Raw genomic sequence first — 25146 nt, forward strand, 5'->3', positions numbered from 1 at the left:
ATTGTTCTTATTGATCTTATATTAATTTGAAACCACTCCCAAATTGTGCTTGGCTTTAGCATGTGAATTAAACTAAGTGGTTTCATTCTTCTCTCATGTCCCACCAACCCAGAAAACCACACAGTGTGATTAGAGATGTTAGATTTTGATCATCTAATCCTGCTTGACACAAATAAGACCAAATAAAGCTTTTTCAGAGATTCTGCTATTGTCACAGAATGCTTTGAATTAGCTTCAGTATGGTTGCCCATGAACAGATAGCATCTTTTCCCCTGAATGGCCAATTATCCTAGATATCCCTTTAATTGATGCTGTATATGTTCCTTATATGGCTCCATTACAAAGGGCAGGAATAGGGAACCTATGGCCTGCAGGTGGGCTTGCCTTGATCTGGCCCAGGAGGCTCAGGGCTCCCCGCATGGATGGGAGTGCCAGTACTGGCTCCCTGCTGCTGGTGGTGGCAGGGGAGGAAGGACCCAAAATCCCAAGTCTCACAGGTCTCACCAAGGCAAGCCACCAGCTGCATCTGACCTGCGGGCTCTGCCTGACAGGGGGAGAAAGTGGTTCTGCACTGGGAACAGCAGCACAGAGAAGTTCTGTCCCCTGTGCTAGCTTGAGGACCCCATCCTCATTGCTCCCATCAGCCAGAAATTCTGGCCAATGGGAGTGGTGGCGATGTGATGCTTGCAAGCAAAGGGCAGCACAGATCTACCTGCACTCCTCACCAGGAGCTGTGCCAGGCAGGCCTCCCCATCCCCTGCTTCCTGCTGCCCATCCTACTCACCCCCAACCTGCTTCTGCACCCTCCTTTCTGCCCAGAACCCCCACCCTTATCCTATTCCCGCACCCTACAACCCACCCAGACCCTTTACCCACTCCCAGCCTGCTCCCTGGCAGCCCACTACCACATACTGAACCCCTCATTTTTGGCCCCACCCCAGAGTCTGGAGAGGTACCATAAAAATCTACTACCCCGGGGGGCGGGGGAGGGCGGTAAATGTGGTGCCTTGGCACCTCCACACAGGCCTTCAGTGAATTTTTTTTTTTTTTTTTTGCTTGTCAGTTGGATGCCACACCCATGAGGATTTGGTTTTTTGCTTCTCGCTTACATGTGGCCCAAGTGATTGTTCTGTGGGTCAGTGGCCCTGATCCAAAAAACATTCCTCCCTCCTGATACAATGCCTATTTATGCTATGGATGCAGTAGGTGTGCCTGTATAGTGCCATAATGTAGACACATGCTACAGACACAAAAGTGTTTTTTCTACTGCTGCAGTTAATCAAACCCCTTGAGCGAAATAAGCTAGAAAGACCTCATTGTGTCTATAATGGGGTCCCTCTCTCTCAGGGAGGATCATTTTTTATGCTCCTAGTTCAACCTGGTTATGTTGCTTATGTTTTTGCTGTAGACAATCCCTTATTCTTGAACTAGCTCACATACACACAGGCCTGTGCTTTTAATTATCAAAAACCTATCCCAATGATACTCCATGAAAGAACCCCAAGTAGCAGCACAACCAGCATAACCATTTGAAGGTCATTTAATTACTCACATAATGTGCGTAACAGCATTTCAGGGAGATTTGAGCTAAGAGAGAAGGCACACATAAACCACAGAAAAATTAAAGTGAGATTTACCTCTACCACGTTCAACAGTGCTTTCTACTTTGGGCATAGCTTTAGTGTAAAGAGCCTTAAAAAAAAAAGAAAGAGAAATAACTTCAGTATTAATAACCTAATTAAGAGCAGCAATGGTATTTTTATACATTCTATGTCAATTCAGATAAAGTAGCCTTGTATGTTTCAGACTGTTAAATATGGCTACATTTTTTTTTACTTGGGATTAAATAAACAGACAAAATTAAGCATTGTTTTTTGCTAAAACTGAATGACCTCACAGCCACCATAGAATATTTGCAAAAAACAAAGGAATTTCTTTTGTATATATGCACAGTCCTGATTTCATCCACGCTACCAAGACCTCTTCCCTTCTTCCTCTTTCTCCCATTCCCTTCCCCACTAAGAGCAAATAATATTTCAATCTTCCTTCAGAATTTATGATTATGTCCACCACTGCCTCAAAAATGGAAGAGAAAACAAAAGGCTAGAACTGCACCAAACTCCTGATCATAGAACAGAAATTCAGAAAATAGGCAGCTGCTCTCTTACCACACCATGCTTAGGTATCTTGGCATAGCCACACATTACAAAATAAATGAGTTAACACAGAAGAGGAAGGCCACATAGCTACACAATAACTCATTCCTAGTGATTCGTGGACAGCCATTGCAAATTTTGAACTTAGTTATGTTTTCTTTCTCCAGACTGTGACAAATTGGTAAAACAGTATTCTTGGAGGTTATGGGAGTTCAACATGCCAATTTAATTAATGAAAAAGTGAGTTAGTTCAGAGGCTTGGTGCTGTAGCTACTGAGCTTTGTCCAAACTGCAAGAATAGCTTCAGGACTCCTCTTGTACTGAAAACACGCAGCTCATGAAGCAAGAATTCCCACGGCTCTTATTCTTCAGCAACTGAGAAACAATCATACTAAAGCAATGATGCCTGGCTTGACAGACGCAGGAATATCTTAATATTTATAATTTACTTAATACCAATGACCATGGAGCCTTACGGTACAGAGCAATAAGTCAGTCAGTCCGACTTATCTCCCAGATAGATCAGTTCCTCTACAGTTCCATTCCCAGCATGTTTAGACTGCGTGTTCCAACAGAACACAGACATTTAAAGAGGTCAGACCCTGCATCTATTCAGCATAAGCAGAAAACCTTTCAGATACAGGCTGAACCTCTCTTACCCAGCACTCTCTGGATCTGACTGGTGCCAAACCAAAGAATTTGCCAGATGATGGGAGGACAATATTTGCTAGCATGTTACCAACACTTCTACTGCTTACTGGGTTCTTAGAAGACATTTAGGGGAAAATTACAGCTAAATAACAGCACAGAACACTGAGAGCCAGGACTGGTGGCTGTAAACAAACTTTATGGGAGCACAGGAAACTTGGCCACACCCATGATAAGCGGTCATCAGGGTAACTAAAATCATGCTGGATTGTACAGTTTGCCAGACAAGAGAGTTCCAGATTAGAAAGGTTCACCATTTAAAATTGGAGCCAAAGACCATAGTAAATGGTATGATGGATGATACTTCACAAAACTACTCTCACATGGGTTAAGCAAATCAACAGCTCTCTCTCTCTCTCTAGAGTAAGATGTGGAGAACAATCATGCAATATCATTTAAACAACTGTATACCCTATATTTCAGTTACAGAGAAAAGAAAGCACTTTATTATACTGGGTAAGGGAACAATATTTTTAGAATTCATTTTCTTTGCAACATGAACAAAAAAACTCTACCCTCAGAAGTTTTAAGCACAAATAAATCAGTTTACAAGAGTTGGTTGTACTATTGGCTGGTACAAAAGAGCAAGGCCTAAAGATTTTAAAGCATGTTAATAACAGCCTGAACTTCTGTCAAGCAATGTATAATGCTTTCTCTTTTACAACTTAAAGAAGCTTTTTACACTATTTTCCAAAAAGTTCATTATCAAGACATAAAATCACTGGTCAGTTTCCTGGCTGCTGCCGTGTTCCCAGCTCCCTGCCACTCTGGAAGCCATGCACAGCTACTCTCCAGCTTCTCTCAACTGCGAAAAGCCACACCGGGCAGCCAGCCAGTGCCGTGGCTGTCTATCTGCCCCATTTCCCCTGCCTGGGGGAGACAGGTGAACAGACAGCCACAGAGGGGCTTCAAGTTGCACTTAACTCGAGTTAACACAAGTTAAGTGCCACCTGAAGTCATGCATTTTGGGGGTTTACTGTATTAATAACATGATGAAAAGCAACATTATTTTTGTACATTCGCCATCATTCAGGCATAGTAGCCAGGTTGTCATTTGCTTTTCTGGTTTAAAACAATTTTTAAGTATCTGAAAGAACCACCCCCAAAATGCTACTTACTGTAACACAGTAAGAGAAAAGCTCTCTCCAAAATCAAAGTCTGAACAAGGACCTAAACCATTCACTGTTAAAAGCCTGGCAGCCTGTAAATATTGCATACACGATAGCTACCAACCAAGGAGAGTAATTGTGCAATACATATACCACCTGGGAGTAAGACCTATCCAAATGATCACTAGGTAAACAAGGGTGAGACTGAGTAAAAGATTAACAGACCATACAGCCTTACAGTACAGAACAGTAAATTCAAACTCAATCCAACTGAGCTTCGAGACCGGTCAGTCCTCTGAGTTCCATTCCCAGCATGATGTTTACACCGGTTGGTTGAGGCAACCAAATAGAACACAGGAATTTAAAGAGATCAGTCCCTGCATCTATGCAGCCATAAGCAGAAAGACTTTCAAATACCATTTAAAATTGAAGTCCAAATACTGCTGTAAAGGGTATGACCAGTCAGAGACTATCAGTGTCATATTGGAAAGCCCATTTTATTTTGAAAAGGCCATATATTTCAATTTCCATTTTGACTGCCAACTTTCGTGTGGCGTTGTGCATCAATTTTGTACCAAAAACTTGACACCTCAGTGGACAGACTGTCTAACAAGCTGTGACAGAGCAATCAAGGGACACTAACCTTGAATAGTCGTACCCTAGTGAAACAAATATTTGCTACCAGCAGGCCAATGACTGTGAAGGAGATTCTTCTCAGAAGCCATGAGGGAGACAGTCATCATTTTAGACTCTGGAAATTCCCCAGTAGAGCAAGAGAAGTGTAACAGAGGCTCCTTTAAGAAGGGAAATATCCTAAGCAAAGGAGGCCATTCCACTGGCACATACAGAATGGCAGGCCAACCAGGGAGAGCTCTCTGACCTCAGGATTGTACCAAACCAGGGTCCGCATATGTGGTGACGTCAGGCTGAAAGGGACTGACTTTCAGGGGTTTGTCATTTTTCCAAGATCTGGAATTCTAGTGCTGTTCAAAGAGTAAAAGAATTTGAGACTAAGACACCCATTCCATAACCTTGCATTCAATGCTTTATTGAAACTACTGCCCCTAAGTATGTAACTAGGTTACTAGACCCTGCTCCCTGAGGTGGCAGGTTACATGATTACAATATGACCATGTAGATAGTTTTGGCTACCGCTATTATATAACTCTAATAAATCTTGTACAAAGTATGCCATGTAAGGTGTCACTGCAAAAGTAATGATTTGTTGAATATAATTACCCTGTATGTACCCACAGATCATTTTCATGTCAGGAGTTATAAGTATTGACTGTATACCAGTATTTCAAATGTATTTTCTCCTGAGTAACATCCAAAAGACAGTTTCCATCCAGTCTAGCAAGCACACTGTGAATGTACTATTCAAGAAGATGGCCCACCAATAAGCATAATGGGCCAAGGAAGAAGCATAGCTCCACATAATGCACTTTCCTACAGACATTTTAACCAGAATGTGAGTAATGGTCCCTGCCAGGATTCACTGAAGCATGTAACCAGCTCATGTGACACTGAACTCCATTTTGTGCCTGTACTTTTCCACTAACTGCTGTAGGGCTTTGTTTGGGACAATGAAGTTCCCTAATACCTTGAAAGATACTATGAAAGACCTTTGGAACATCTCCAGTTTCCCTCTTTTCTGTTCTCATCCCTGAAATATGAATTCGTAGTAAGGGGAGCATTCTAATGAAGGGACTGAGGACATTCCAACCTTTCGGAAGTAATCAGAAACTTACCAAAATATCCCGGCATGTCAGTCTGAAAATTGTTCAAAGTCATAATTAGTTTTCCATTCAATCTCCAATTGAGTCTCCAACTCAAACAGGTCATTAAATTCAGCTTCAGTCATAGCAGCTCCTGCACTGTCATCATAGATGTCAGCAGTGTCATCTTCAGACTCAGATTCCTTATTATCAGATTCCATTGTATCTTCAGCAAATATGGCGTCATCTTCTGACCTGTTGAGTGCATTGCTGAGACAGAGTTTCCAAAATGGATTTTTCAATCATTTCCGAAGGAATGGACTGCCATGCATCCCTGACCCACTATGGGGCCAGATTGATTTTGGTCTTACTAAGATTCCCACCTTTGTCAACTTCTCTATGCCTGCGTACATCCACTTACACCACATTTGGCATCGCACATCAGTCTTTAAAGGATTTGTTCAGGGAGACAGTTATCAGGTGGTTGTAGTTTTCATGGTTTTGGCCACGTTTCACCTCATCCATCTTATCTGCCCTGAACATGTCCCAAACAAGCGTAGCAGGTTTCTTGAGAAGTGTTCCTGGTGTCTTATTCCACACTTTTTTCCCCAGCCATTCAATAATTCCATTTTCTTTCATCCATCCCTGTTTCCATGTGTGCGTACAGTGACACCCGCAGGAAATTTCATTTTTTAGGCAACGTTGTACTTTCAAAAATAACAGGAGGGAGTTTTGATCAACTGACCAAACAAAAATGGATTTTTTCATCATGGCTCATGGTTTTAAATAAGACTTATTTCACCAACACCAATTACTGTTCTGTTGCTCAAGCAATCAAAGGTCATTGATGTTTCACCCACATTTCCTATTTGTGACATGTTAAATACATATTCCTTTCCATGTTTTATTATAAGCCTTTGGCAAATTTTGATTTTTTTCTTCCATTTCTCTTAGCAGCTTTTGTGCTGTGTTTGTTCACTGACAAATACTGAGACCATGATGATTTGTGAAGGGAATATACCAACCCACTGATGTGACAAATATTGATGGCTTTACAGACTTGTATTTGTCAGAGCACACAGATCAATTCCAGTTCTTGCAATGAGGTACCCATTTTGTTGACATTCAACAATCCAATCACGGAGATATTTTTGGCATATGTTGTAGTGTTTTATTTTTTCAACATTGTCTTACCTGCTTCTCATTGATACAGAATTCACAAGCAGTGGCACAATTAATGTTTTCCTCTGCATATTCAACAACTTTAAGTTTCAACACTTTACCTTGCAGCTCCCATTGGCTGCAATTCACTGTTCTCAGCCAATGGGAGCTGCGGGAAACAGTGCAGGCTGAGGGACACGCTGGCTGCCACTTCCCACTGCATGCACTGGCCAGAAAAAACAAATTGCAGACACTGGGTGCTACAAGGTCCCCTGAAGGCAGATGTTCCAGGTTAACAAAATATCCCATCACATCGGTGGCTTACTCTGATGGGCTGGGAACCAAAGTCTGCCAACCCCTGAAATATAGGGTTGGCTGATGAAAGGGTCACAGGGTTTTCCCATTTTTATCTGTCCATTTTAGCTGGCTTATAAATGAATGGACTAATGAATGGGTATAAACAGTATTTAATTCCTTTGACTATTTTAACTGTCACTTCCTTTTCTCTCATAAATAACCCTTTACATTTTCCATACTAAAGGACAGGCAACAGCATGATTGTTGGCTAAGAGCTTAAGTTATATATTGACCTTGACCTGTAATTGATCTCTTGCGATCAGAAGGCTCCTTTGTTTGATTCAATTTGTTTTCAATAACCAATTATCATTAAGTGCAGTGTCTGAGTGGTGATACAAGGACTGGGATACCCAAGGAGGCTGCATTTCTGACTTCTTATTAGCCTGTGTGACGAGACTAAAGTTTACTTTTGTTGCTGGTTTGGTATCTCTTACGGAAGAATAGCTACAAGTTTTGAGATGTGCTTGCTCTGTTTCTTAGCAGTCTGTCCTGAATTTGGTATTCTAACTTGTGACCCACTGATGCACAGTGACAGGAGAAGAACATGCTTAAGTAACAGGGAGCTCCAGAGGGCTGTGGCACTGGTTCTGGGATCTGCACAGTCATGCTGCAGGCTCTCATTGTCAAAAAGTGTGTCAGTCACCATATTTGCATCTGGGAACGTGTAGATATCATGAGCTAGGAACTATCCGGACCAAGGGAGTTTAGAAGCATGAGATTCATCTGTTCAATCCTACCATAACCAGCTGGTGCCTACTCAGAGAGGAATAGGATCAGCTTGTTGAAAATGGATACTCTCTCTTATCTGTGTATTTCCAAAATGGGGGTTATTTGACATATATCTGAAACTTGTTTCCTCCACCCTCATGCCTAGAATCTCAAGCACCTTCCTAAATTTGTTCTTGGATGAAATAAATTATAAAAGAATTCTTGTAACTGTATAATCCACCAATAGAGAAATATATTCAGGTTCTGATATACACAGACTACTGTCTTACCAGTTGAGCATCATACTAACACTTTCTCCTATCCTCACTATTCAAAGAACGTTCTGGGGCCCTCCAACTAGGTGCTAGGAGTGGGGGTTGGCAGAGAAGTCTTTCCCAGAAAGTCCACCATATTTTTAGGAAAGCAATTTTTCTTCTCTTTCCTGCAGAACTCTCACATGGTGGATCAACTTTTCTGATATTAGTTTTTCCCAGACTTTTTGAAACCAGACAATTGACTTGACAATAGTTTATCTTCTATTCCTCACAACTGTGATACTTACTACACCTAAGAGATGGATTAAGACATTCTTTGTAGCTTTTAGACAATGCAAAATTTTCAGGATTACTCAAGATATCTAGCACCTGGCAACCAGGGTTCCTTAAAACACAGTTCCCAATCTCTATTCTGAATCTCCTATTTTTTGACAGGTCCATCATCAACACAGAGCCTTTCAGGCCATTTTAAGTACCTTTGCTGACTCTAGGCCTTATACTGAACATCAAAAAGACCAAGATGCTCTACCAACCCTCACCAACAGGACAATCTCCTGTACTTTCTATGGAAGCCAGTGAAAAACTGCTGGAAAACACAGAGCATTTCCCGTAACTTGGAAGTCCTCCTTCTGCTAAAGTTGACATAGATGCAGAAATCCGGCATCGTCTAAGCCGTGCAAGCTCTGTTTTTGCCCACCTGAGAGAAATGGTCTTCAAAAACTGACATATCTATCCCAAGACCGAGCACCTTGTATACCATGCAGTGGTTATTCCAATGCTACTGTACACACGTGAAACCTGGAAAACACACAAACGTCATTTGAAGGGACTTGAACAATATCATTAATCGCCTCAGGAGAATCCTAAATATCTCTTGGAAGGATAGGTGCACAAACACTGGTGTCCTGGAAGAGTAAAACATGACCAACATTGAAGCCATTATCAATCACCAACACTTCGCTGGACTGATCACCCGGTTTGGATGTCTGATCAGTGCCTCCCAGAACAGATTCTGTTTTCCAAGTTCAAGGAAGGACAGAGGGGCATCGGCAGTCAGAGAAGGCGATACAGGGATGTGCTGAAGGCACATATGAAAAAATGCAGCATCTATGTTGACACTTGGGAGAGCCTTGCTCAGGGCCATCCCCAGTGGAGACCAGTACTAAGTGAGGGGGTGGCAGTTTGAGAGGTCCCACTGCAGCGCAGACAAGGAGAAGTGGGGAAGAAGAAAAAAGCAAAATGCCCCACACATGTAGCTTCCTGCATTTTTAGTAGAGCCAAATTCATTATTTTCATCTGTTGGCAATGGATAAAGGCTTTGTTTTTTTGTGTTATCCCATAGTCTGTTGTTGCTCTCAAAAAAGGGAGGTTTAGCCTAGAGATTTCCTTTATCCCAAAGACTGTTAGAGTTAACTATAGAACTGTGTGCCTACTCTCTTACAAGTTTATGTTTTGAAGTGATCAAAATTTCTAATGTGGCTGGCACAAAAATAGTTTCATGTTTAGAAGTGTAACTCCCCTCTTTTGCCAACAGCTTGGTTGCTATTTGACTCATCTTCTTGTATCCGCAAATACATGCTGACCTTGAAAAGGTTTCCACAGGATGATGATCAGCAACATTTACAAGAAAAACAGATAATTTCACCTAGCCAGGGGACTCATAGTTTGCCTGATTTTCTAAATTTGTTCTAGTTTCTTAATCAGAGGGTGGTAATTATTATAAAGATCCTGGTTTTTTAAATACTTGTACTCCTGTGTATTTTAATTATGTACTCATCTCGTCACATTTGTGTCCCCTCCTTTTCTCTCCATCCTTATTTTCAGGTCAGGGTGCACTTCAACATCTAGACGTTCAGAGCTACTGTAGTTTATTTTAAAATCTGAAACTCTGCAATTTCAGTATCTCTTTCACATCATGTAATGTCTTGGGCAGGGTTGTCACAAATGCCAATGCATCATCTGTGTAGGTAGAAGCTGTGCTTACTCGAGTCCCTATATATTCCATTTGAGTTATTTCTCTCTCTTCAAACAGCTCCAATGCAGTTGCAAAGAGAAGAGCCAAGAAGGTGCATCACTAGCTTACAACCCTAAAAAGAGGAAATCTTTCTAATATATGTCCCTTAATGCCTGATGCGGCATTTGGAGTAGTACAGAATAAGCACCCAAAATCTCGGACCTAAGCCAAATTCTTACAGGGTTAACGTGCCCTTCAGATATTGTCAATCCACTATCACAAGCTTTTTCAGCAGCTAATGATAAAAAATGGAATTCTTTGGTTCATTCAGCTAAAAAACGCCAAGAACACCGAGGCTGCGTCTACACTAGCAAGCCCTTTCAAAAGCAACACTGAAAGGAAGGCCCCTTTCAAAATAACCTGTGACATGCCCACACACACAAAGCACTCTTTCAAAATTATTTTCAAAAGATTGCGGAGCGGCTTTCAAAAATTGCTCTGCCCTTCCTGTTTCAGGAATAGCTCCTCCTTTCGAAGCCTTCTTTTGAAAGATGGCCATTGCAGATGCGCCACACACTTGCTCTTTCAAAAGACCCATCCTGCATGGTGCCGGTCAGCTGGCGTGCGGAGCTGCTCTTGCCAGCACGAGGGGCTCTACAGCCGTCACATCCAGCTGTGTTTAAAAGAAGCACAAGCCCAGAAACCCCAAGCAGGCAGCTGTGAGTGTGTTGGCTGCAGACACTGCATGAGCCTGCAGCAGCACAGCCTCACAGCAACAAAAGAGGCCAGCAAGGCATTCCACCAGCCCCACAGCAACACCACAAGGCCTCCGTGACCCTCAGGGGCCCCCCTCCAATCCACCAGAGGAGTCTCTGGAAGGCAGCCAGGGGCCAAAAAGCAGGCCCCCTCCTGGAACAAGGGGGAGATAAAAGACCTATTGGGCCTGTGGGGGGAGGAGGAGGTGCTCCTCCACACCACCGGCCAACGCAGGAACACTGCAGCCTAAGTCCAGCGGTCAGTCAGCCAGCCTGAAGACCCGGGGTCAACCCCCACACTCAGCCAACCAAGTCCAGTCAAAGATGAAAGAGCTAAGCCAGGTGTACACCTGGGACACAGACACAGCCGGCCACTTGGGGGGAGCACCCACCAGCTGCCCCCACTACAAAGCCCTTGATCAGCTGCTGGGGCGGAGGGATGCAGCCAACCCAGAGACCGTGGTCAACACAGTGGCGCCAGAGGCAGAGGCCCAGCTCGGGCCAAACGGATGGGCAAGACCCTTGGGCACGGACCACAGCCAGGAGCAGCTGGTGTCCTTGGACGAGGAGGGGGCCCTGGTAATAGAAATCCCCTCTGGCTCTTCCAGAAGGGACACCTCCACCCAGGCCACCCTTGAAGTCCTCTAGGGATCGTCAGGTATGTGACCGGGGAATTGGACACCCTGGGCTGGGGGTGGGGCACTCTTCGCAGCCAGCAGCAGCAGGCCTGCCACCCAGCCACCTGCCCTGTCCCGACGCAGCCTGCAGGGTAGCCCACGCACTGCACTCAGCACCCTGTGCTGTGGACAGCACCACAACCTGCAAGCCCAGACAGAGGCCTGGGAGCGGGACGGGGCCCGCCTGGTACACACCGCACCCATGAGGGGACCCCCAAGTGCCCAGGGTCCCGAAGAGCCCACCAGCGGAGGGGCTGGTCATAGGGAGTGCATGCACGGCTCCGGGAGCAGAGCAAGGGGCTGACGGGTCACCCCCGCCCTCCTTGACTGCACAGCACCAGTGACCAAGGGCCAGGTGAGCCCTGTCCAGGGCCGGGACATCATCACCCCTGAGCACTGAGGGAGGCCAGGCCGTTGGGCCGCCCAGCACCCGTGCAGGCCCATGCACGCAGGCCACACCACTGTGGTCACCACGAGGATGAGGAGGCCGCCTCCCAGACAGTGGCAATTTGGGAGTAGATGGTTGTGCTCCAGCGTTGGCTCAACCTCAAGAAGGCAGACATGGGGTAGCGGCATGCGGCCTCGGGTGAGGTCACTGGGGCCTTACAGGCTCTCACCTGGCACCCACCACGCATCCCTCGCCACATCCCACACCACATCCCCTGCTGCCCCTACCTGCCAGCGCTCTTGCCACCCTCCTCCCACCCGATAACCTACCAGCTGCGCTGCTGGAGCTGGTGCAGCTTCTCCTAGCCAGGGCGGGCCATGCTGCACTGTCCCCCTCGCCCTCACCCCCAGCACACAGGCAGCAGTCGCCGCACCCCCAGCACACTCCTCCCTCCCTGTGGTCCCATCCGCATCCCAGCCCCATGAGGGACCCCGGACCCGGGGCAGGAGGGCCCTCCGCAGTCGCCATGGATCATGGCCCCCAGCCCTGCAGGGGGTTTAGGGTAACCCCCCTCCAGGTTGCGCTGCCCCCCCCCCCCCCAACGCTCCGTATATAGTTCTCCCCATTCACCCCGGTATATAGCCCCCGCATTTGTACTATTGTTTCATGATGGATTGCTGTAGGTTTCACAAAGTTTATCTGACAACACCCCCGTGTCCCATGCGATAGGTGGAGGAAGGGGTATGTGTGCATGCGGGGGGCAGTGGTGGGGGCCATGGTGGAGGGTGCCAGGAGGAGGGTCATTGGGGCCCCTCATTGAAGGCCGCCCTGAGGCCTTCCTCACCTGCACCCTGTCCCAGTTTTCCAGGCAGCTCAGCGCATGGGTGGTGCTGCTCGTACCTGGGCGCTGCCTTGGCAGCCCACCCCAGGATATAGCACTCCTGGTTGTTCTCCACAGTATAGTGGAGAGTGCAGCACTTGGCCACCACCACAGGCACGTTCCTCAGGCTGACCTCTAGCCTTGCGGAGGCAGCACTGGAAGTGTCCCTTGAACCGGCCAAAGGCCTGCTCCACTGTGCCCCGGGCCCAATTCAGGCACTCACTGAAGCACTCCTGGGGGTGGGGGTTGGTCTGTCCTATGTAGGGACGCATGAGCCACAGGTGAAGGGGGTAAGCAGCATCAGCCACTATGCACAGGGGCATGGTGCTATCCCTGATGGGGAGGTCCCACGGGGGCACATAGGTCCCCTTCTGCGGTCTGTGGCCCCCCGAGGAGTTCCGGAGGATCCAGGAGTCATGGACCTGCCCAGACCACCCCACACAGATGTCCAGGAAGCGGCGGTAGGCATCCACAAGGGCCTGCAGGACCACGGAGCAGTACCTTTTTCTACTGACATAACATCCCGCACTGTGGTCCGGGGCCCAGATAGGAATATGGGTCCCATCCAGGGTCCTGAAGCAGCTGGGGAAGGCGAAGCCCTCCATAGCAGCATTGAGGTCCACGAGATGCCACTCCCTCTCAAAAAAACAGCATGGTGGATTGAGCCAGTTTTGAGTGCATCCACGTTCTTTCGAAGCCCAGTCTTGCAAAAGGTGCCTTCCGGAAGCTTGCCTTTCTAAAGCACCCGGTAGCGTAGACACAGCCTGAATGTTTGCAGCTGTCTATTTAGTACGAAACTGGTCTGACTGTCTATGAAGAGGAACAGAAGGATTTTTTTCTCCAGTTTATTTGCCGAGACCGAGGCAAACAGATCACAGCATTTTGATTTAATCAAAGAGATGAGACAAATATCAAGGAAGGGGAAAATGATGGTGGATATTATGAATGAATTGACACAAATTAGACATTAGGAATCTGAATACACAACCCTGTCTTAGCATTTCAATCTAGCAGGTCATAGCATCCAAAACTTAAAAGTCTGCATTCTAAAGCAAAGCGAGACTAACACCAAATTACAAAGGGAGACATCTGAATTCAATCTTCACAAAACAAAAATTGCAGTTCATTCTCAAAGTTCGATACTTATCATCTTGGACTCAAAGATATTAATTACTTTACACGTTAAAAGTACATTTTCAGTACCTTTGATATTCATAGTGATCCCAGGCAACCCACTTCACAGACACTCATGGAAACTATTTTTTTCCCTGTTTGCACACCTCCTTCTGTCCTAGCTAGCTGATTTGTCAGTTTTTATTTCATTTTTTTTCTATCTTTCTGTTAAATTCTCCTCATCTCAGTTATCATTTATCAGGATTTTCCAGATTTGAAGAATTGAAGAAAGTGAAGAATGTCCCACAAAAGCTCATCAGCTAATAAATTATATTGTTAGTTTTTCAAGTGCTACAGGAATGCTTTTTTGTTTTATACAACTGAAGAAGTCTTCACCAGACTCTGATATTACTACATTTTGTGCATCTCTCCAGGTATTAGGCTCTTTTACTTCTTTCAATATCTCATTTAAGACCTCCAATAGCAGCTGTGCCAGTTGTGCTCTAAAAAAATAGGCAGAAATCTAGGGGAGAAACTATTCAGGGCCTTGGGATTTATCATTTAAGTAACTTCTATAATTTCACCAGGGTTAACCTCCTCATTTAACATTCTTCAGACAGTGTAGCATTAAACAAGATAAGCTTTTGATTTAGAACAAATGTCACCCAATGCACAGTAGGGATGTAAAATGGTGAACTGCTAGCACTTAACAAGTTAACCGTTGAACCGAGAGGTGGCCACCCAGCCCAGCATAGCTGTGGAGTCCAGATGCAGGAACCAACCATGAGGTCCCACCACAGGTGCAGGATCCCACCACCCAACCCACCAGCCTTATCCTGGTCACAGCTCCTCCAGCCCAGTACAGCTGGCCACTACCAGAGTTTACCAGCAATGGCCAAGTAAGTGGTTAACTGGTAAGCATACCGGTAAACTTCATGCTTACCGGTATGCTTACCATTTAAATATCCCTAATGCACAGGGTCTCCTATAAAAATCAGCAAGTGATTTTTTGTGCTCAAAACCTGTTTCTAGCTCATTTGGAGTCTTCCAAAATGGAGACATGATTTTATTGTCTTAAGTATTTTTTTAAACAAATTAGCAAGTAGCCAATTGCTTATGTCACTTTTCTGCAAGAGAGTTATATTATAAATGTGGCTGCCCTTTCAGCAAATAGTAGGCCAAGTTTATATCTGACTTCAACTAATTGCTTGTTTACTTTCTGGGATTGGTCTGACATAGATGTTTGATTCTTTTGACTTAACAAGCCATATGCCTCTTCCTTTCTAACACAGGATTCTTGCGCATCAAGGTACCTCTAAACACAGCTTCACAAGAGTACGAATGCACGCTCTTTATGTATATGTCTCCTAAAAGAGATGGTATATTCTTACCAATGATGACTATTTTGTTTGAAACAGAGGACATATATCAGGAGGGGAACCAGTTATCCTTAATATATTTCCTATGTTCTTGGTAGGAAAATGCATCTGTGCCATAGACTTAAGAGCTTGAAGGGTCTCTTTGTATACCATATGCAAAGCATTGTTGTTCTCTGTACACATCATTTGCACCTAGATTTTCTGTTGTTCTGTAAAGTAGAATTAAATTCTGTACAATAAAAATTAAAGGACTGAATAATAATGTAACAATCTATTTTATGTGACACTAGAAGATTTATTTACCTGGTGTTGCTTGGGTCTGCAATTCAATATTTCTTTTTCTTCATTTAAATCATTATTCTGGGATGGGGCATGGGATGAGGGGTTCAGTATGTAGGCTGTCCCACAAAGGGGGACTAACACTGTCCTCGCTGATCCCAGCACCTTAGGGCCAGCTGAGAAGTGCCCCTCTACGCTCGCTGCAGCTCCAACAGGCACAGCTGGGGGATGGGTGCATGTCTCCTGGCTGACTGGGCCCAGGTTCATCTGCTTCCCATGCTTCCCGGACAAAGTGAGGAATACAGTGGACCCCCAAGTTATGCGACAGTTGTGCTCCTGGGCAACCTCGTGTAACTCAAATTTCATGCAAGTTGGGAGGAGCCAAGAAACGGTTATACCCATCTCATAGAACTAGAAGGGACCTTCAAAGGTCATTGAGCCCAGTCCCCTCCCCTCACAGAAGGACCAAGCACCATCCCTGAAAGATTTTTTTTCAGTTTTAATCTGTTTGCCCCAGGTCCCTAAACAGCCCCCTCCAGGATTGAAATCACAACCCTGGATTTAGCAAGCCAGTGCTCAAACCACTTATCTATCCTGCCCCACAATCCAGCTGGGGACTGATTGAAGCTCTTAATCTTCAGGTAAAGAGAAACTGTTAAAAAGTCTTAAGAGAAAAGATTTTGGGATAAAAGGCTTTTGCAGCTCCAATAAGGGAGATCCAGGGTGAGTTCTCAAGGTGTGAGGGATTCTAAATCAGACCCCCCCATCCCAAAAAGAGGTACAAGATTTGGTGAAACACACCTTACACAACTGCGGGGGCAGAGAAAAGAGAACCAACTCCTTTTTCCAGCAACAGTTTCTAATAACTAAAATATCCGTATGTATTCAGCCCCTTCAGAGATGCCTTTCTTTTTACGGCAATTCACTAATTTGGAGCCAGACAGGTTTTAATGTCTTGAATGTCCTGTCATCAGCTAAATCCTCAATCATCCTTAACTATGGAAGCATAGCTGCACTTCCGTAAGATAAAACTGCCATACCTGACACCAGGCTGTGTATGGCTCCACAGAATGTCGCAGATACGAGATCCCTTCCTCCAACTGGGTTTGTGGTTTTTCCACATATTTAGACTCACGAGTTGGACAGGAATAGAGCGAAAGCTGTGAATATTAGCAAACAAGAGATTAAAAAGGTAGACTTGTAAAAGAAGGTCCTCAGGGCAGGAACTATATAGTTCAACAGGGCCCTAAAGTAAATGATACTGCTAAACATAATAAAAATACAGTATAGCTGTGAGAACTCTGTAAATGAATAATTACACACCATGAGAAGAACATCACTAATTGTTCCTCTGTTCATCCAAACAAGTTGATGGCTAATTCAAGTTACAGGTTTAAAAACAGAATGAGACTCATTTAGTCAAAAGAACACATACATAATTGTGAGATGTGTTTACTATGCTTACCCAGTAATATTGGTTCTAAGTGTTTTTAGTAAGTGCACTACACCTTCAAGCAACCATTGTCTACAGTTATCTAAGCCATTATCTGAAACATTAAATAGTCTAGTGAGCTCTTTACTTAGCATACAAACTGAGATCTGCATTAGTACAATCAACATAAGAGGAGTGACATCTAAAGAATTAGTATTCATGTAATGAAGACTTGCCTAATATCATTAGATTTTAGGCTTTTAAAAATGTAAAAACTTCTCATACCACCTGAAGACGAATCTCTTAATACTGATTCCATCTTCATGCTAGAGATATTAATATGTTTAACTGATTAAATGATAGCCCTTAACCAATTAACCCTTTTTTAGCCTAGATTCTACTGCCTGGCCTCACCACAACCCTGGGGTACCACTGGCCCTGGCCCACCAGCCCCTCCATGTCTAGGACTGCTCTGCCCTGGCATGGCTGGCTGCTGCCAAAATTACGTTTACCACTTAAGCATTTAACAGCCTTAATGCTACTGTCATGTTTCACTGTTTGCCTTCCTAAATATGATCTGCAGAAGTACAGGCAGAGATTTACTGCCAGAGTTTACTGGAATTCATGTGGAAAAAAAACAAACAAACAAACATGCAGCTGTTTTAAATATAAACAAACACTTTTTAACCATGGTATGACAGCACTTACTTTTCTGAAGCAATAAAATACTAACTACAGATTTGCTGACATAATACAAAACCTGACAGTCATTTCATTCTAAATCTTAAATTCAGTTCCTCACAATACTCTCCAAGAAGTTCCCTTTTTCTCACACCTAGTCTTAGGCCAAAACTACTTTTATGAAGTCCTTCATATTTCAGCAAATCTAAAGCCACTTTTAGTTGTGAGTATGAAAGAAAAAATACTTTTGAGATTAAAAAGATTTTGGACTCCAGTTATTTATGAGGAGAGGCTGAGGGATTTGGGCTTGTTTAATTTACAGAAGAGAAGACTTATGAGTGATTTAATAGCAGCCTTTAACTTTCTGAAGGGGGGCTCTAAAGCAGATGGTGAGAAATTGTTCTCAGTGGAGTCAGATAGCAGAACAAGGAGTAATGGTGTGAAGTTAAAGAGGGAGAGGTGTAGGTTGGATATCAGGAAAAACTAATTCCAGGAGGGTGGTGAAGCACTGGAATGCGTAGCCTACAGAGGTGGTGGATTCTCCATCCCTTGAGGTTTTTAAGTTCCGGCTTGACAAGGTCCTGGCTGGGATGACTTAGTGGGGGTTGATCCTGCTTGAAGCAGGGGGCTGGACTAGATGACCTCCTGAGGGCCCTTCCAGCTCCTATGATTCTGTGAAAGTAAATGAAATCTTTGCTTGTAAGATCCATACTCCAGGCTGGAGCAGGACAGCCTGTGCTACTCTAATTCTTAAATTAAACCATATCCAACATGTCTCTTGGTTACATCTTAACGTATTAGAGCTACTGATAGTTTCTTCGGAAAACAGAGATTTGACGTATAACGTTATTAGCAAAGTTAAACCTTGATGTAAGCGACAGAGATCTGTGCTAGTCTATATACTATGAAAACAAAAAAGCAGTCCAATAGCACTTTAAAGACCAACAAAATAATTTATTTGGTGACGAGCTTTTGTGGGACAGACCCACTGCTTCACATCATAGCCATATGTGAAAGTGATGTGTAAACACACCCTTCAATTATGACAGCTGTTAGAGGCAAGGGGACATTTTGAAATAGAGCATGGTGGAGTCTGACCCAGAAATTAGCACCATGTGAATGGAGGGGTTCTATGAGGTATTCGTTCTGGCCAGTTGCATGTTTGTATGGAAATGGTGGATGGCCAGGAAGCAGAAAGGGAGACAATACAAAAAGAGACCCCAAAGAGGGAAAGTCAAGCACCAGTTGAAGCACATGGAGTTTTGGAGAACGGGGACTGGACTCAGTGACCTCTCAAGGTCCCTTCCAGTTCAGGGCAACCCTAATACAACAGGGCAATCCCTGTTCCAAATACAGGAGAGGGAACTGGCGGGGGAGAGGGGTGGCTCTTCCAAGCCCCAAGGAGCTGGGAAGGAGGCAGCAGCTGCTGGTGCTTCCCAGAAGTCCCGGGGAAGTCAGCCAGCGCTGCCCGGAAGCCCCGGAGAAGTAGCAACCACCAGCAATTCCCTGGGAGCACTGGGGAAGTGGCAGCTGCCCACGCCCCCCCTGCTTCCCCAAGGTTGGGGCAGCGGGGGGGAAATATGGGACAATGAGTCCCTTTTTTTTTTTTTTTTTTTTTTTTTTTTTTTTTAAAGTCAGAACGCCTTTTTGGCATCCTAAATACAGGAGCGTCCCACTCAAACACAGGACTGATGGTCACCCTATTCCTGTTCTATGTGACGTGTGTAAATTAAGATGGTCTGGTGCTAGCTCTCTAGACTCATAATGTAAGCGTAGATGCGATACCCAGTTTTGTTCCCCTTCTATTTGGGGGAAAAGAACTTTTGTACGTTCCCTGTGAATAAACAAAGTGTCAAATCAAGTATCAGACTCCATGATCAGTTTCTACTCCCAACTGAAACTTACAAGGCCTCAAATTTTGTCTAACCACTCTCATTTCTGACACAACAGCCAATCAGTACAAAGCTTTACTCTATAAACAATTATTTTAACAACAGCTATCCAGATGAATGCGTAACTAAAATACCCAGAGGCTGTTACTTCTGTACCCTGCTCTTCCCCCAAATTTTTTCCATTGTTGTTCCTTGTGTTTTGTGCATATTTAAGCCTTGATCCTTCGGTGCAAAGTGTGGAGATACTGCCCCCACACAGAAATGCAAGCTAATACATTGCTTTGCAGGGTTGTAAATGATACAGGGTAGGAATCAGGTTTCCCTTCTGTACTGACTGATAAACACAGTTGTATTTTAAGATAAACAGACTTGACTTGACTTTATTTAAGCATGCAAATGAAAGCTAGCAGATCTTATAAACAGCACCTAATGTCAGCTAGAGGCAGACATTCCTGTGGATCACATATACCAGTGCATTACATGTTGAGTAGTAACAGAGAGATAGCTGTGCTAGTCTATATACGGTCAAAACAAAAAAGCGGTCCAGTAGCACTTTAAAGACTAACAAAATAATTTATTAGGCGATGCGCTTTCATGGGACAGACCCACTTCTTCAGATCATAGCCATACCAGAACAGAGTCAATATATAAGGCACAGAGAGCCAAAAATAGTAACCAAGGTTTACAAATCAGAAAAATTATCATCAAGGTGAGCAAATCAGAGAGCAGAGGGGCAGAAGGAGGTGGGGGAAGTGGGCCATTCTGTTAATGACCTGAACATCGGTGTTTTACTGAAAAGGAACTTTAACAGCTGGCTCTCAGTGTTCTGTGCTATTATTTAGCTGCAATTTACCCCTAAAGGTCTTCTAAGAGCCCAGTAAGCAGTGAGAGTGTTGGTAATGTGCTAGGCAATATTGACCACCTGTGGTCTGGCAAATTCTCTCAGCTGGCACCAGTCAGGTACTGAGGGGGTTGGATGAGAGAGGTTCAACCTGTACTGGTGTGATGGGGTTCAGGGGTCCCCCTGCACTGCACCCCGTCTGCTGGCAGGAGTGACTCTCACTCAGCAGGTATAACAGGAGGTTTATTAGGCAACAGATGCCCAGTTTCTCACAGAAGCATCAGTACAGCAGTCAGAGACAGTCCTTCCAACCTGTCCCGGGGAGAAGACCCCCAGGGGTGCCCCTCTGCGGTGTAGCTTTCCCCCTTCCCAGGCTGGCTGCCTTTCAGCTCTCTCTTCCCCTAGCCTCTAACTGCCGCCCCCAATTCCAAAAAACAGCTCGGCTCCTCCCTCCTCTTTGTTCAGGGCAGAGGTGTTACCTGTCAGTTTTAGCCCCAGGGCCATCCTTAGCCGCTGGGAGCTATTCTGCTTGTGTCTCACATCCAGGCTGAGTCTCGCATTTGCACTCCCCCGACTCCATCACAACTGGCACCTTTCTTAGCCCAGAAAGCTGCCCCCACAAAAAATATATTTTATTAGGGGTTTTCAAATATGAAGAAAAGACTATTTTGTACTTTAGTAAGTCTCAAAATATCAAACTGACCTGAAAACAATAGGAAATGTAAAAGCAGAGCTTATGGACTTTTCCATTGAAAGTTTAAATTAATTATTCCTTTTTCCTTGCAATATGAAGACAAACATGCAATATTTTTTACCCTCCCAAAGTAAAGGATCTTTCTTTGTTAAACATATGTTTCTTAGGTATGTCTACACCACAATATTAAGTTGAATTTATTCAGGTCAACTTTTTATCATCCAAATTTACAAAATCAAAGGTGCATGTCCTCACTGGGCACACGAGATCACCTGAGAGTACACCCAGCTGCATGGCTATCTTTGACTTCAACGGTGGTGCCCCATGGGTAGCCATCCCACAGTTCCCAATGCCCACTTGCAATCTGGGTTAGGCTCCCAATGCCTGACAAAACAGAAACAATACAGGGGGTGTTTCTGGTAAATGTCATTAGCCTCCCATAATGTGCTTATTTTCTTCATTCTTGCTTGAGAGCAACAGTAAAACATCTTTTGATCCTGTTTTTCCCTATGCCCTAGCAGGGCAAGTTTGAACCCTGCTGAACTCAGCTGCAAATGACTACCGCAAGCATTGCAAATACCTTGCACATTATGCTGTAGTTTGTCCAGATTCTAGCCAGGAGCTACCAGCACAAGGAAAAATGTGAGAAAGCCACAAATGGAGATGGACAGGAACCCACTGAGTGGAGCAACTGAAACACTGATTCTCATCTGGCAAGACAAGCACAGACTGGTGGGACTGCACAGATATGTGGTTATAGGACAATTACAAGAGCAGGGATCTGCAACCTGTGGCTCTTTAAGGACTTCTTTGTGGCTCCCAACGCTGTAATTGCAAAGTTAAAAAAAAATCCTTCCTGTCAATTTTTGATAAATGGGGAACATCTAAAAGCCCCAAAATCAACAACTCATATTGAAAGAGCAAACGATATGTTATCTCAAAACATTGGATAACTCTCCCTCGCATCCTCCAGAGAGAGAGAGAGGGAGAGAGAGAGAGAGAAGGTTCGGGAGTGAAAAATCAGGACGATCCCTGAATAGGAGGCTGCAAAATTTTCACATGCCTAAAAGGCCACTTTCATTGAACTTTGAGAATGGCTTTGTCCTGCACTGAAGCACACCACCACCAGAAATGAGACTCAACAGTTGAAAAGCGAGTGGCAAAAGCAATTTTTTCACCTTTTAATCTGTGGCAGTTGATCAAGGTTGCCAACCCACAGAAATTTCATTTGTGGACAAAAGAGGAAAAATATACAGACAGACAAATTTTTTTTACAGACATAATTTTTGTACCATATTAAGACAACATAAATGGCCAAAATTGAAAAGTAATCTTTGTCATTCATACACTACAAGAACAATAGGCTATGTAATTAACTTTCATTTAGTTAGTTATGTTGCCAATGTGCTGACACTAACTCGGCGGGATAATGTAGATGATATCATGTGATATCCATTACATCACTTCAACCACTGAGCTAAAGAAACAACTAAAACGTCAAATTTCCATTGCTCCAGAGTAAAATGGCTGAAGTAGCACAGAAGAAATGTAAGTGCTATAGAATAAGTGTTGCTTTTTTTAAATGTTATCGTACTTTTACGAAATTTACAGATGCCGAATTTATTTTTTTAATGGACTTTAGGGACACGTCCAATTTTGGCTAACTTTTTACGGTGTGTCCATAAATTTAATGACAGTTGGCAACAATGCAACTGAAGTACAGGATGAGCAGGGAAAGCTGAGTCTTTGTTCCATCTGTACTGGGATAAAAAAAAAACAAAAAACAAAACCAAGTGTAGACTTTAGAGAAGATACCTATGAAACACAGAGGCTTCATCTACACTTGCATTCCACCTTCAAAACAGGAATGCAAATGAAGGAAATCAAAAATGCAAATGAGGCACTGCTTTACATATCTTGTGCTTCATTTGCATAATCTTTTCAGAAGAGAGATTCTTTCAAAAGAAAGCAAGCAATGTAGATGGGGCTCTTTCAAAAATAAACCCTGTCTTCAAAGAACCCTTCTTCCTACTATGTTTCAGGAAGAAGGGTTCTTTCAAAGATGGGGTTTATTTTTGAAAGAGCCCTGTCTACAATGATTTTTTTTCTTTCAAAAGAATCTCTTCCTGGAGCACAGAGAACTTAACAACAGACTAGAGCGAGAGATTTGTGAGTTAGAGTACATATTCAAATTCAATACATTAACACATGGTACGAAGAGAGACATTGACTACCTCACACATTACAAGGACTGCTTCCCTTCCTTTGATGCTCATAATTATCTTAGACAGGACAATTAACATCCCCCTGCCTCTAGCCTCCCCTCTTTAATTCTATTTGATTTGTCAGTTTTTATTGAATTTTTTTTGTCCTCTATTTATAAATGTCAGTCTGTATTGGAAATTAAATTGACCTGATGAAGTGGGTTTGTCCCGTGAAAGCTCATCACCGAATAAATTACTTTGTTAGACTTTAAAGTGCTACTTTGCTGCTGCTTTGTTTTGCTGGAGTACAGACTAACATGGCTACCTCTCTGTTACTCTTTTGCAACAAATGAAACACTGTGCTGCATGAAAGGCATGTGTTATGTACAAACTGAAACAACTTCTCATTTTAAACCGAGAGCACACCAGGCAGGTAGAACACACAGCACCAGGCAGCTGAACTCTGTTTGATGGCAAACACATCAAGCAGCAGTTGGGGGTTCTTGCACTTTTGCTTCTGCTTTGAAAACACATATGGAAAATGCAAAGTACAGCCCTCACAGCTATCTAGACATTTGCATTTGCAAGGGAGAGGCTGAATTCATGAGGTGATCTCCAAAGAGTGGAAGGAACGGGGTGGCTGCATAGAGACTCACCCACTCAGCATGTGTTCCCACCCATCCCAAACAGTATGGCTGTTCTCCAGGATGACCTCTTCAAACCCATTGCAAATAGGGCAGCAAACCTGGGGTCATTATTTGTGGGGATGACCAAAGAGAAGTGAATTGCCTCAGTGTTACCAATTACAGAACTTCCCCTATTTCATCTAGGTTGCCATACGCAGTATCAGTTTTCTCCAAATCAGGGAGGATGATAGGGAACAGATGCTGACTAATGTGATCACAAACCTGGTCTTATACTGCTATGCTCTGTGTCGCAATGATGCCAGACCACTTACTGCTTTCACAGCATGGGAAGGCGCTGTCCTACTGCGGAAGACTGAAAAAGGTAGCCCTCCCCAGAAACCTTCTGAGATGGAATTAAAAAGTATTTCTATAAGAGCTGTGTAGAGATGTGCAGGGAAGTTTCCTGCTCCATCTCCAGACATGTTATGCTTTTCTAGGGAGCCTTCGCTCTGTAGGCAGATTGGCTGCACTTTGCCCCTCAGGGCAGATCAAACAGATTAAACCCAATTACATTTAACCACAAATGCCCTCTCTGCCACCAGAGTCCAGCAGCAGTAAGTCCTGGGAGGAGACTGGTTCCAAAGTTAAATAAAGGTCTTGGCTGTCGGTGCGAGCAGATCCTCTGCTTGCCTGCTGAGCATTCTCCTCCTCCACCTCAATTTCCTACTCATTGTTGCTTGTGGCTATCTGAAGAGTTGCTTGGAGGTATCCACAGTTTTGGAACAGTGCTTGGATCCCCCCTTAAAATTCCGTGCAGCTGCTCAGAGAAGCAACAGAGACATGACAGAGGTTTACAAGTACCTCAAAGAGGGAGAAAAATTGTTCTCCTTGGCCTCTGAGGATAGGACAAGGAGCAATGTGCTTAAACTGCAGCAGAAGAGGTTTAGGTTGGACATCAGGAAAAACTTCTTAACTGTCAGGGTGGTTAAACACTGGAATAAATTGCCTAGGGAGGTTGCACAATCTCCATCACTGGAGATATTTAAGAGCAGATTAGACAGACATCTATCAGGGATGATCTAGACGGTGCTTGGTCCTGCCATCAGGGCAGGGGATTGGACTCAATGAGGTCCCTTACAGTTCTAGTGTTCTATGATTT

The 25146-nt window shown here is 44.1% G+C and overlaps 1 protein-coding gene across 9 annotated transcripts in view; it reads right to left on the reverse strand.

Moving 5' to 3' along the window:
* APOO (apolipoprotein O) overlaps nucleotides 1-25146 on the reverse strand; it is a 78779-nt gene that overhangs the window by 36256 nt on the left and 17377 nt on the right. For 7 of the 9 annotated variants that reach the window (XM_074994365.1, XM_074994349.1, XM_074994318.1 and 4 more), the window contains 2 exons: nucleotides 16658-16777; nucleotides 1638-1692 (listed from right to left, as the gene is read on the reverse strand). In XM_074994365.1, the coding sequence (XP_074850466.1) occupies nucleotides 1638-1692; nucleotides 16658-16777 (175 nt within the window). The remainder of the gene's footprint in view (nucleotides 1-1637; nucleotides 1693-16657; nucleotides 16778-25146) is intronic. The other 2 variants (XM_074994387.1, XM_074994376.1) reach the window with 1 other exon arrangement.

The sequence above is a fragment of the Carettochelys insculpta genome, chromosome 1 (genome assembly GCF_033958435.1).
Source record: "Carettochelys insculpta isolate YL-2023 chromosome 1, ASM3395843v1, whole genome shotgun sequence".
Taxonomy (NCBI): Eukaryota; Metazoa; Chordata; order Testudines; family Carettochelyidae; genus Carettochelys; species Carettochelys insculpta.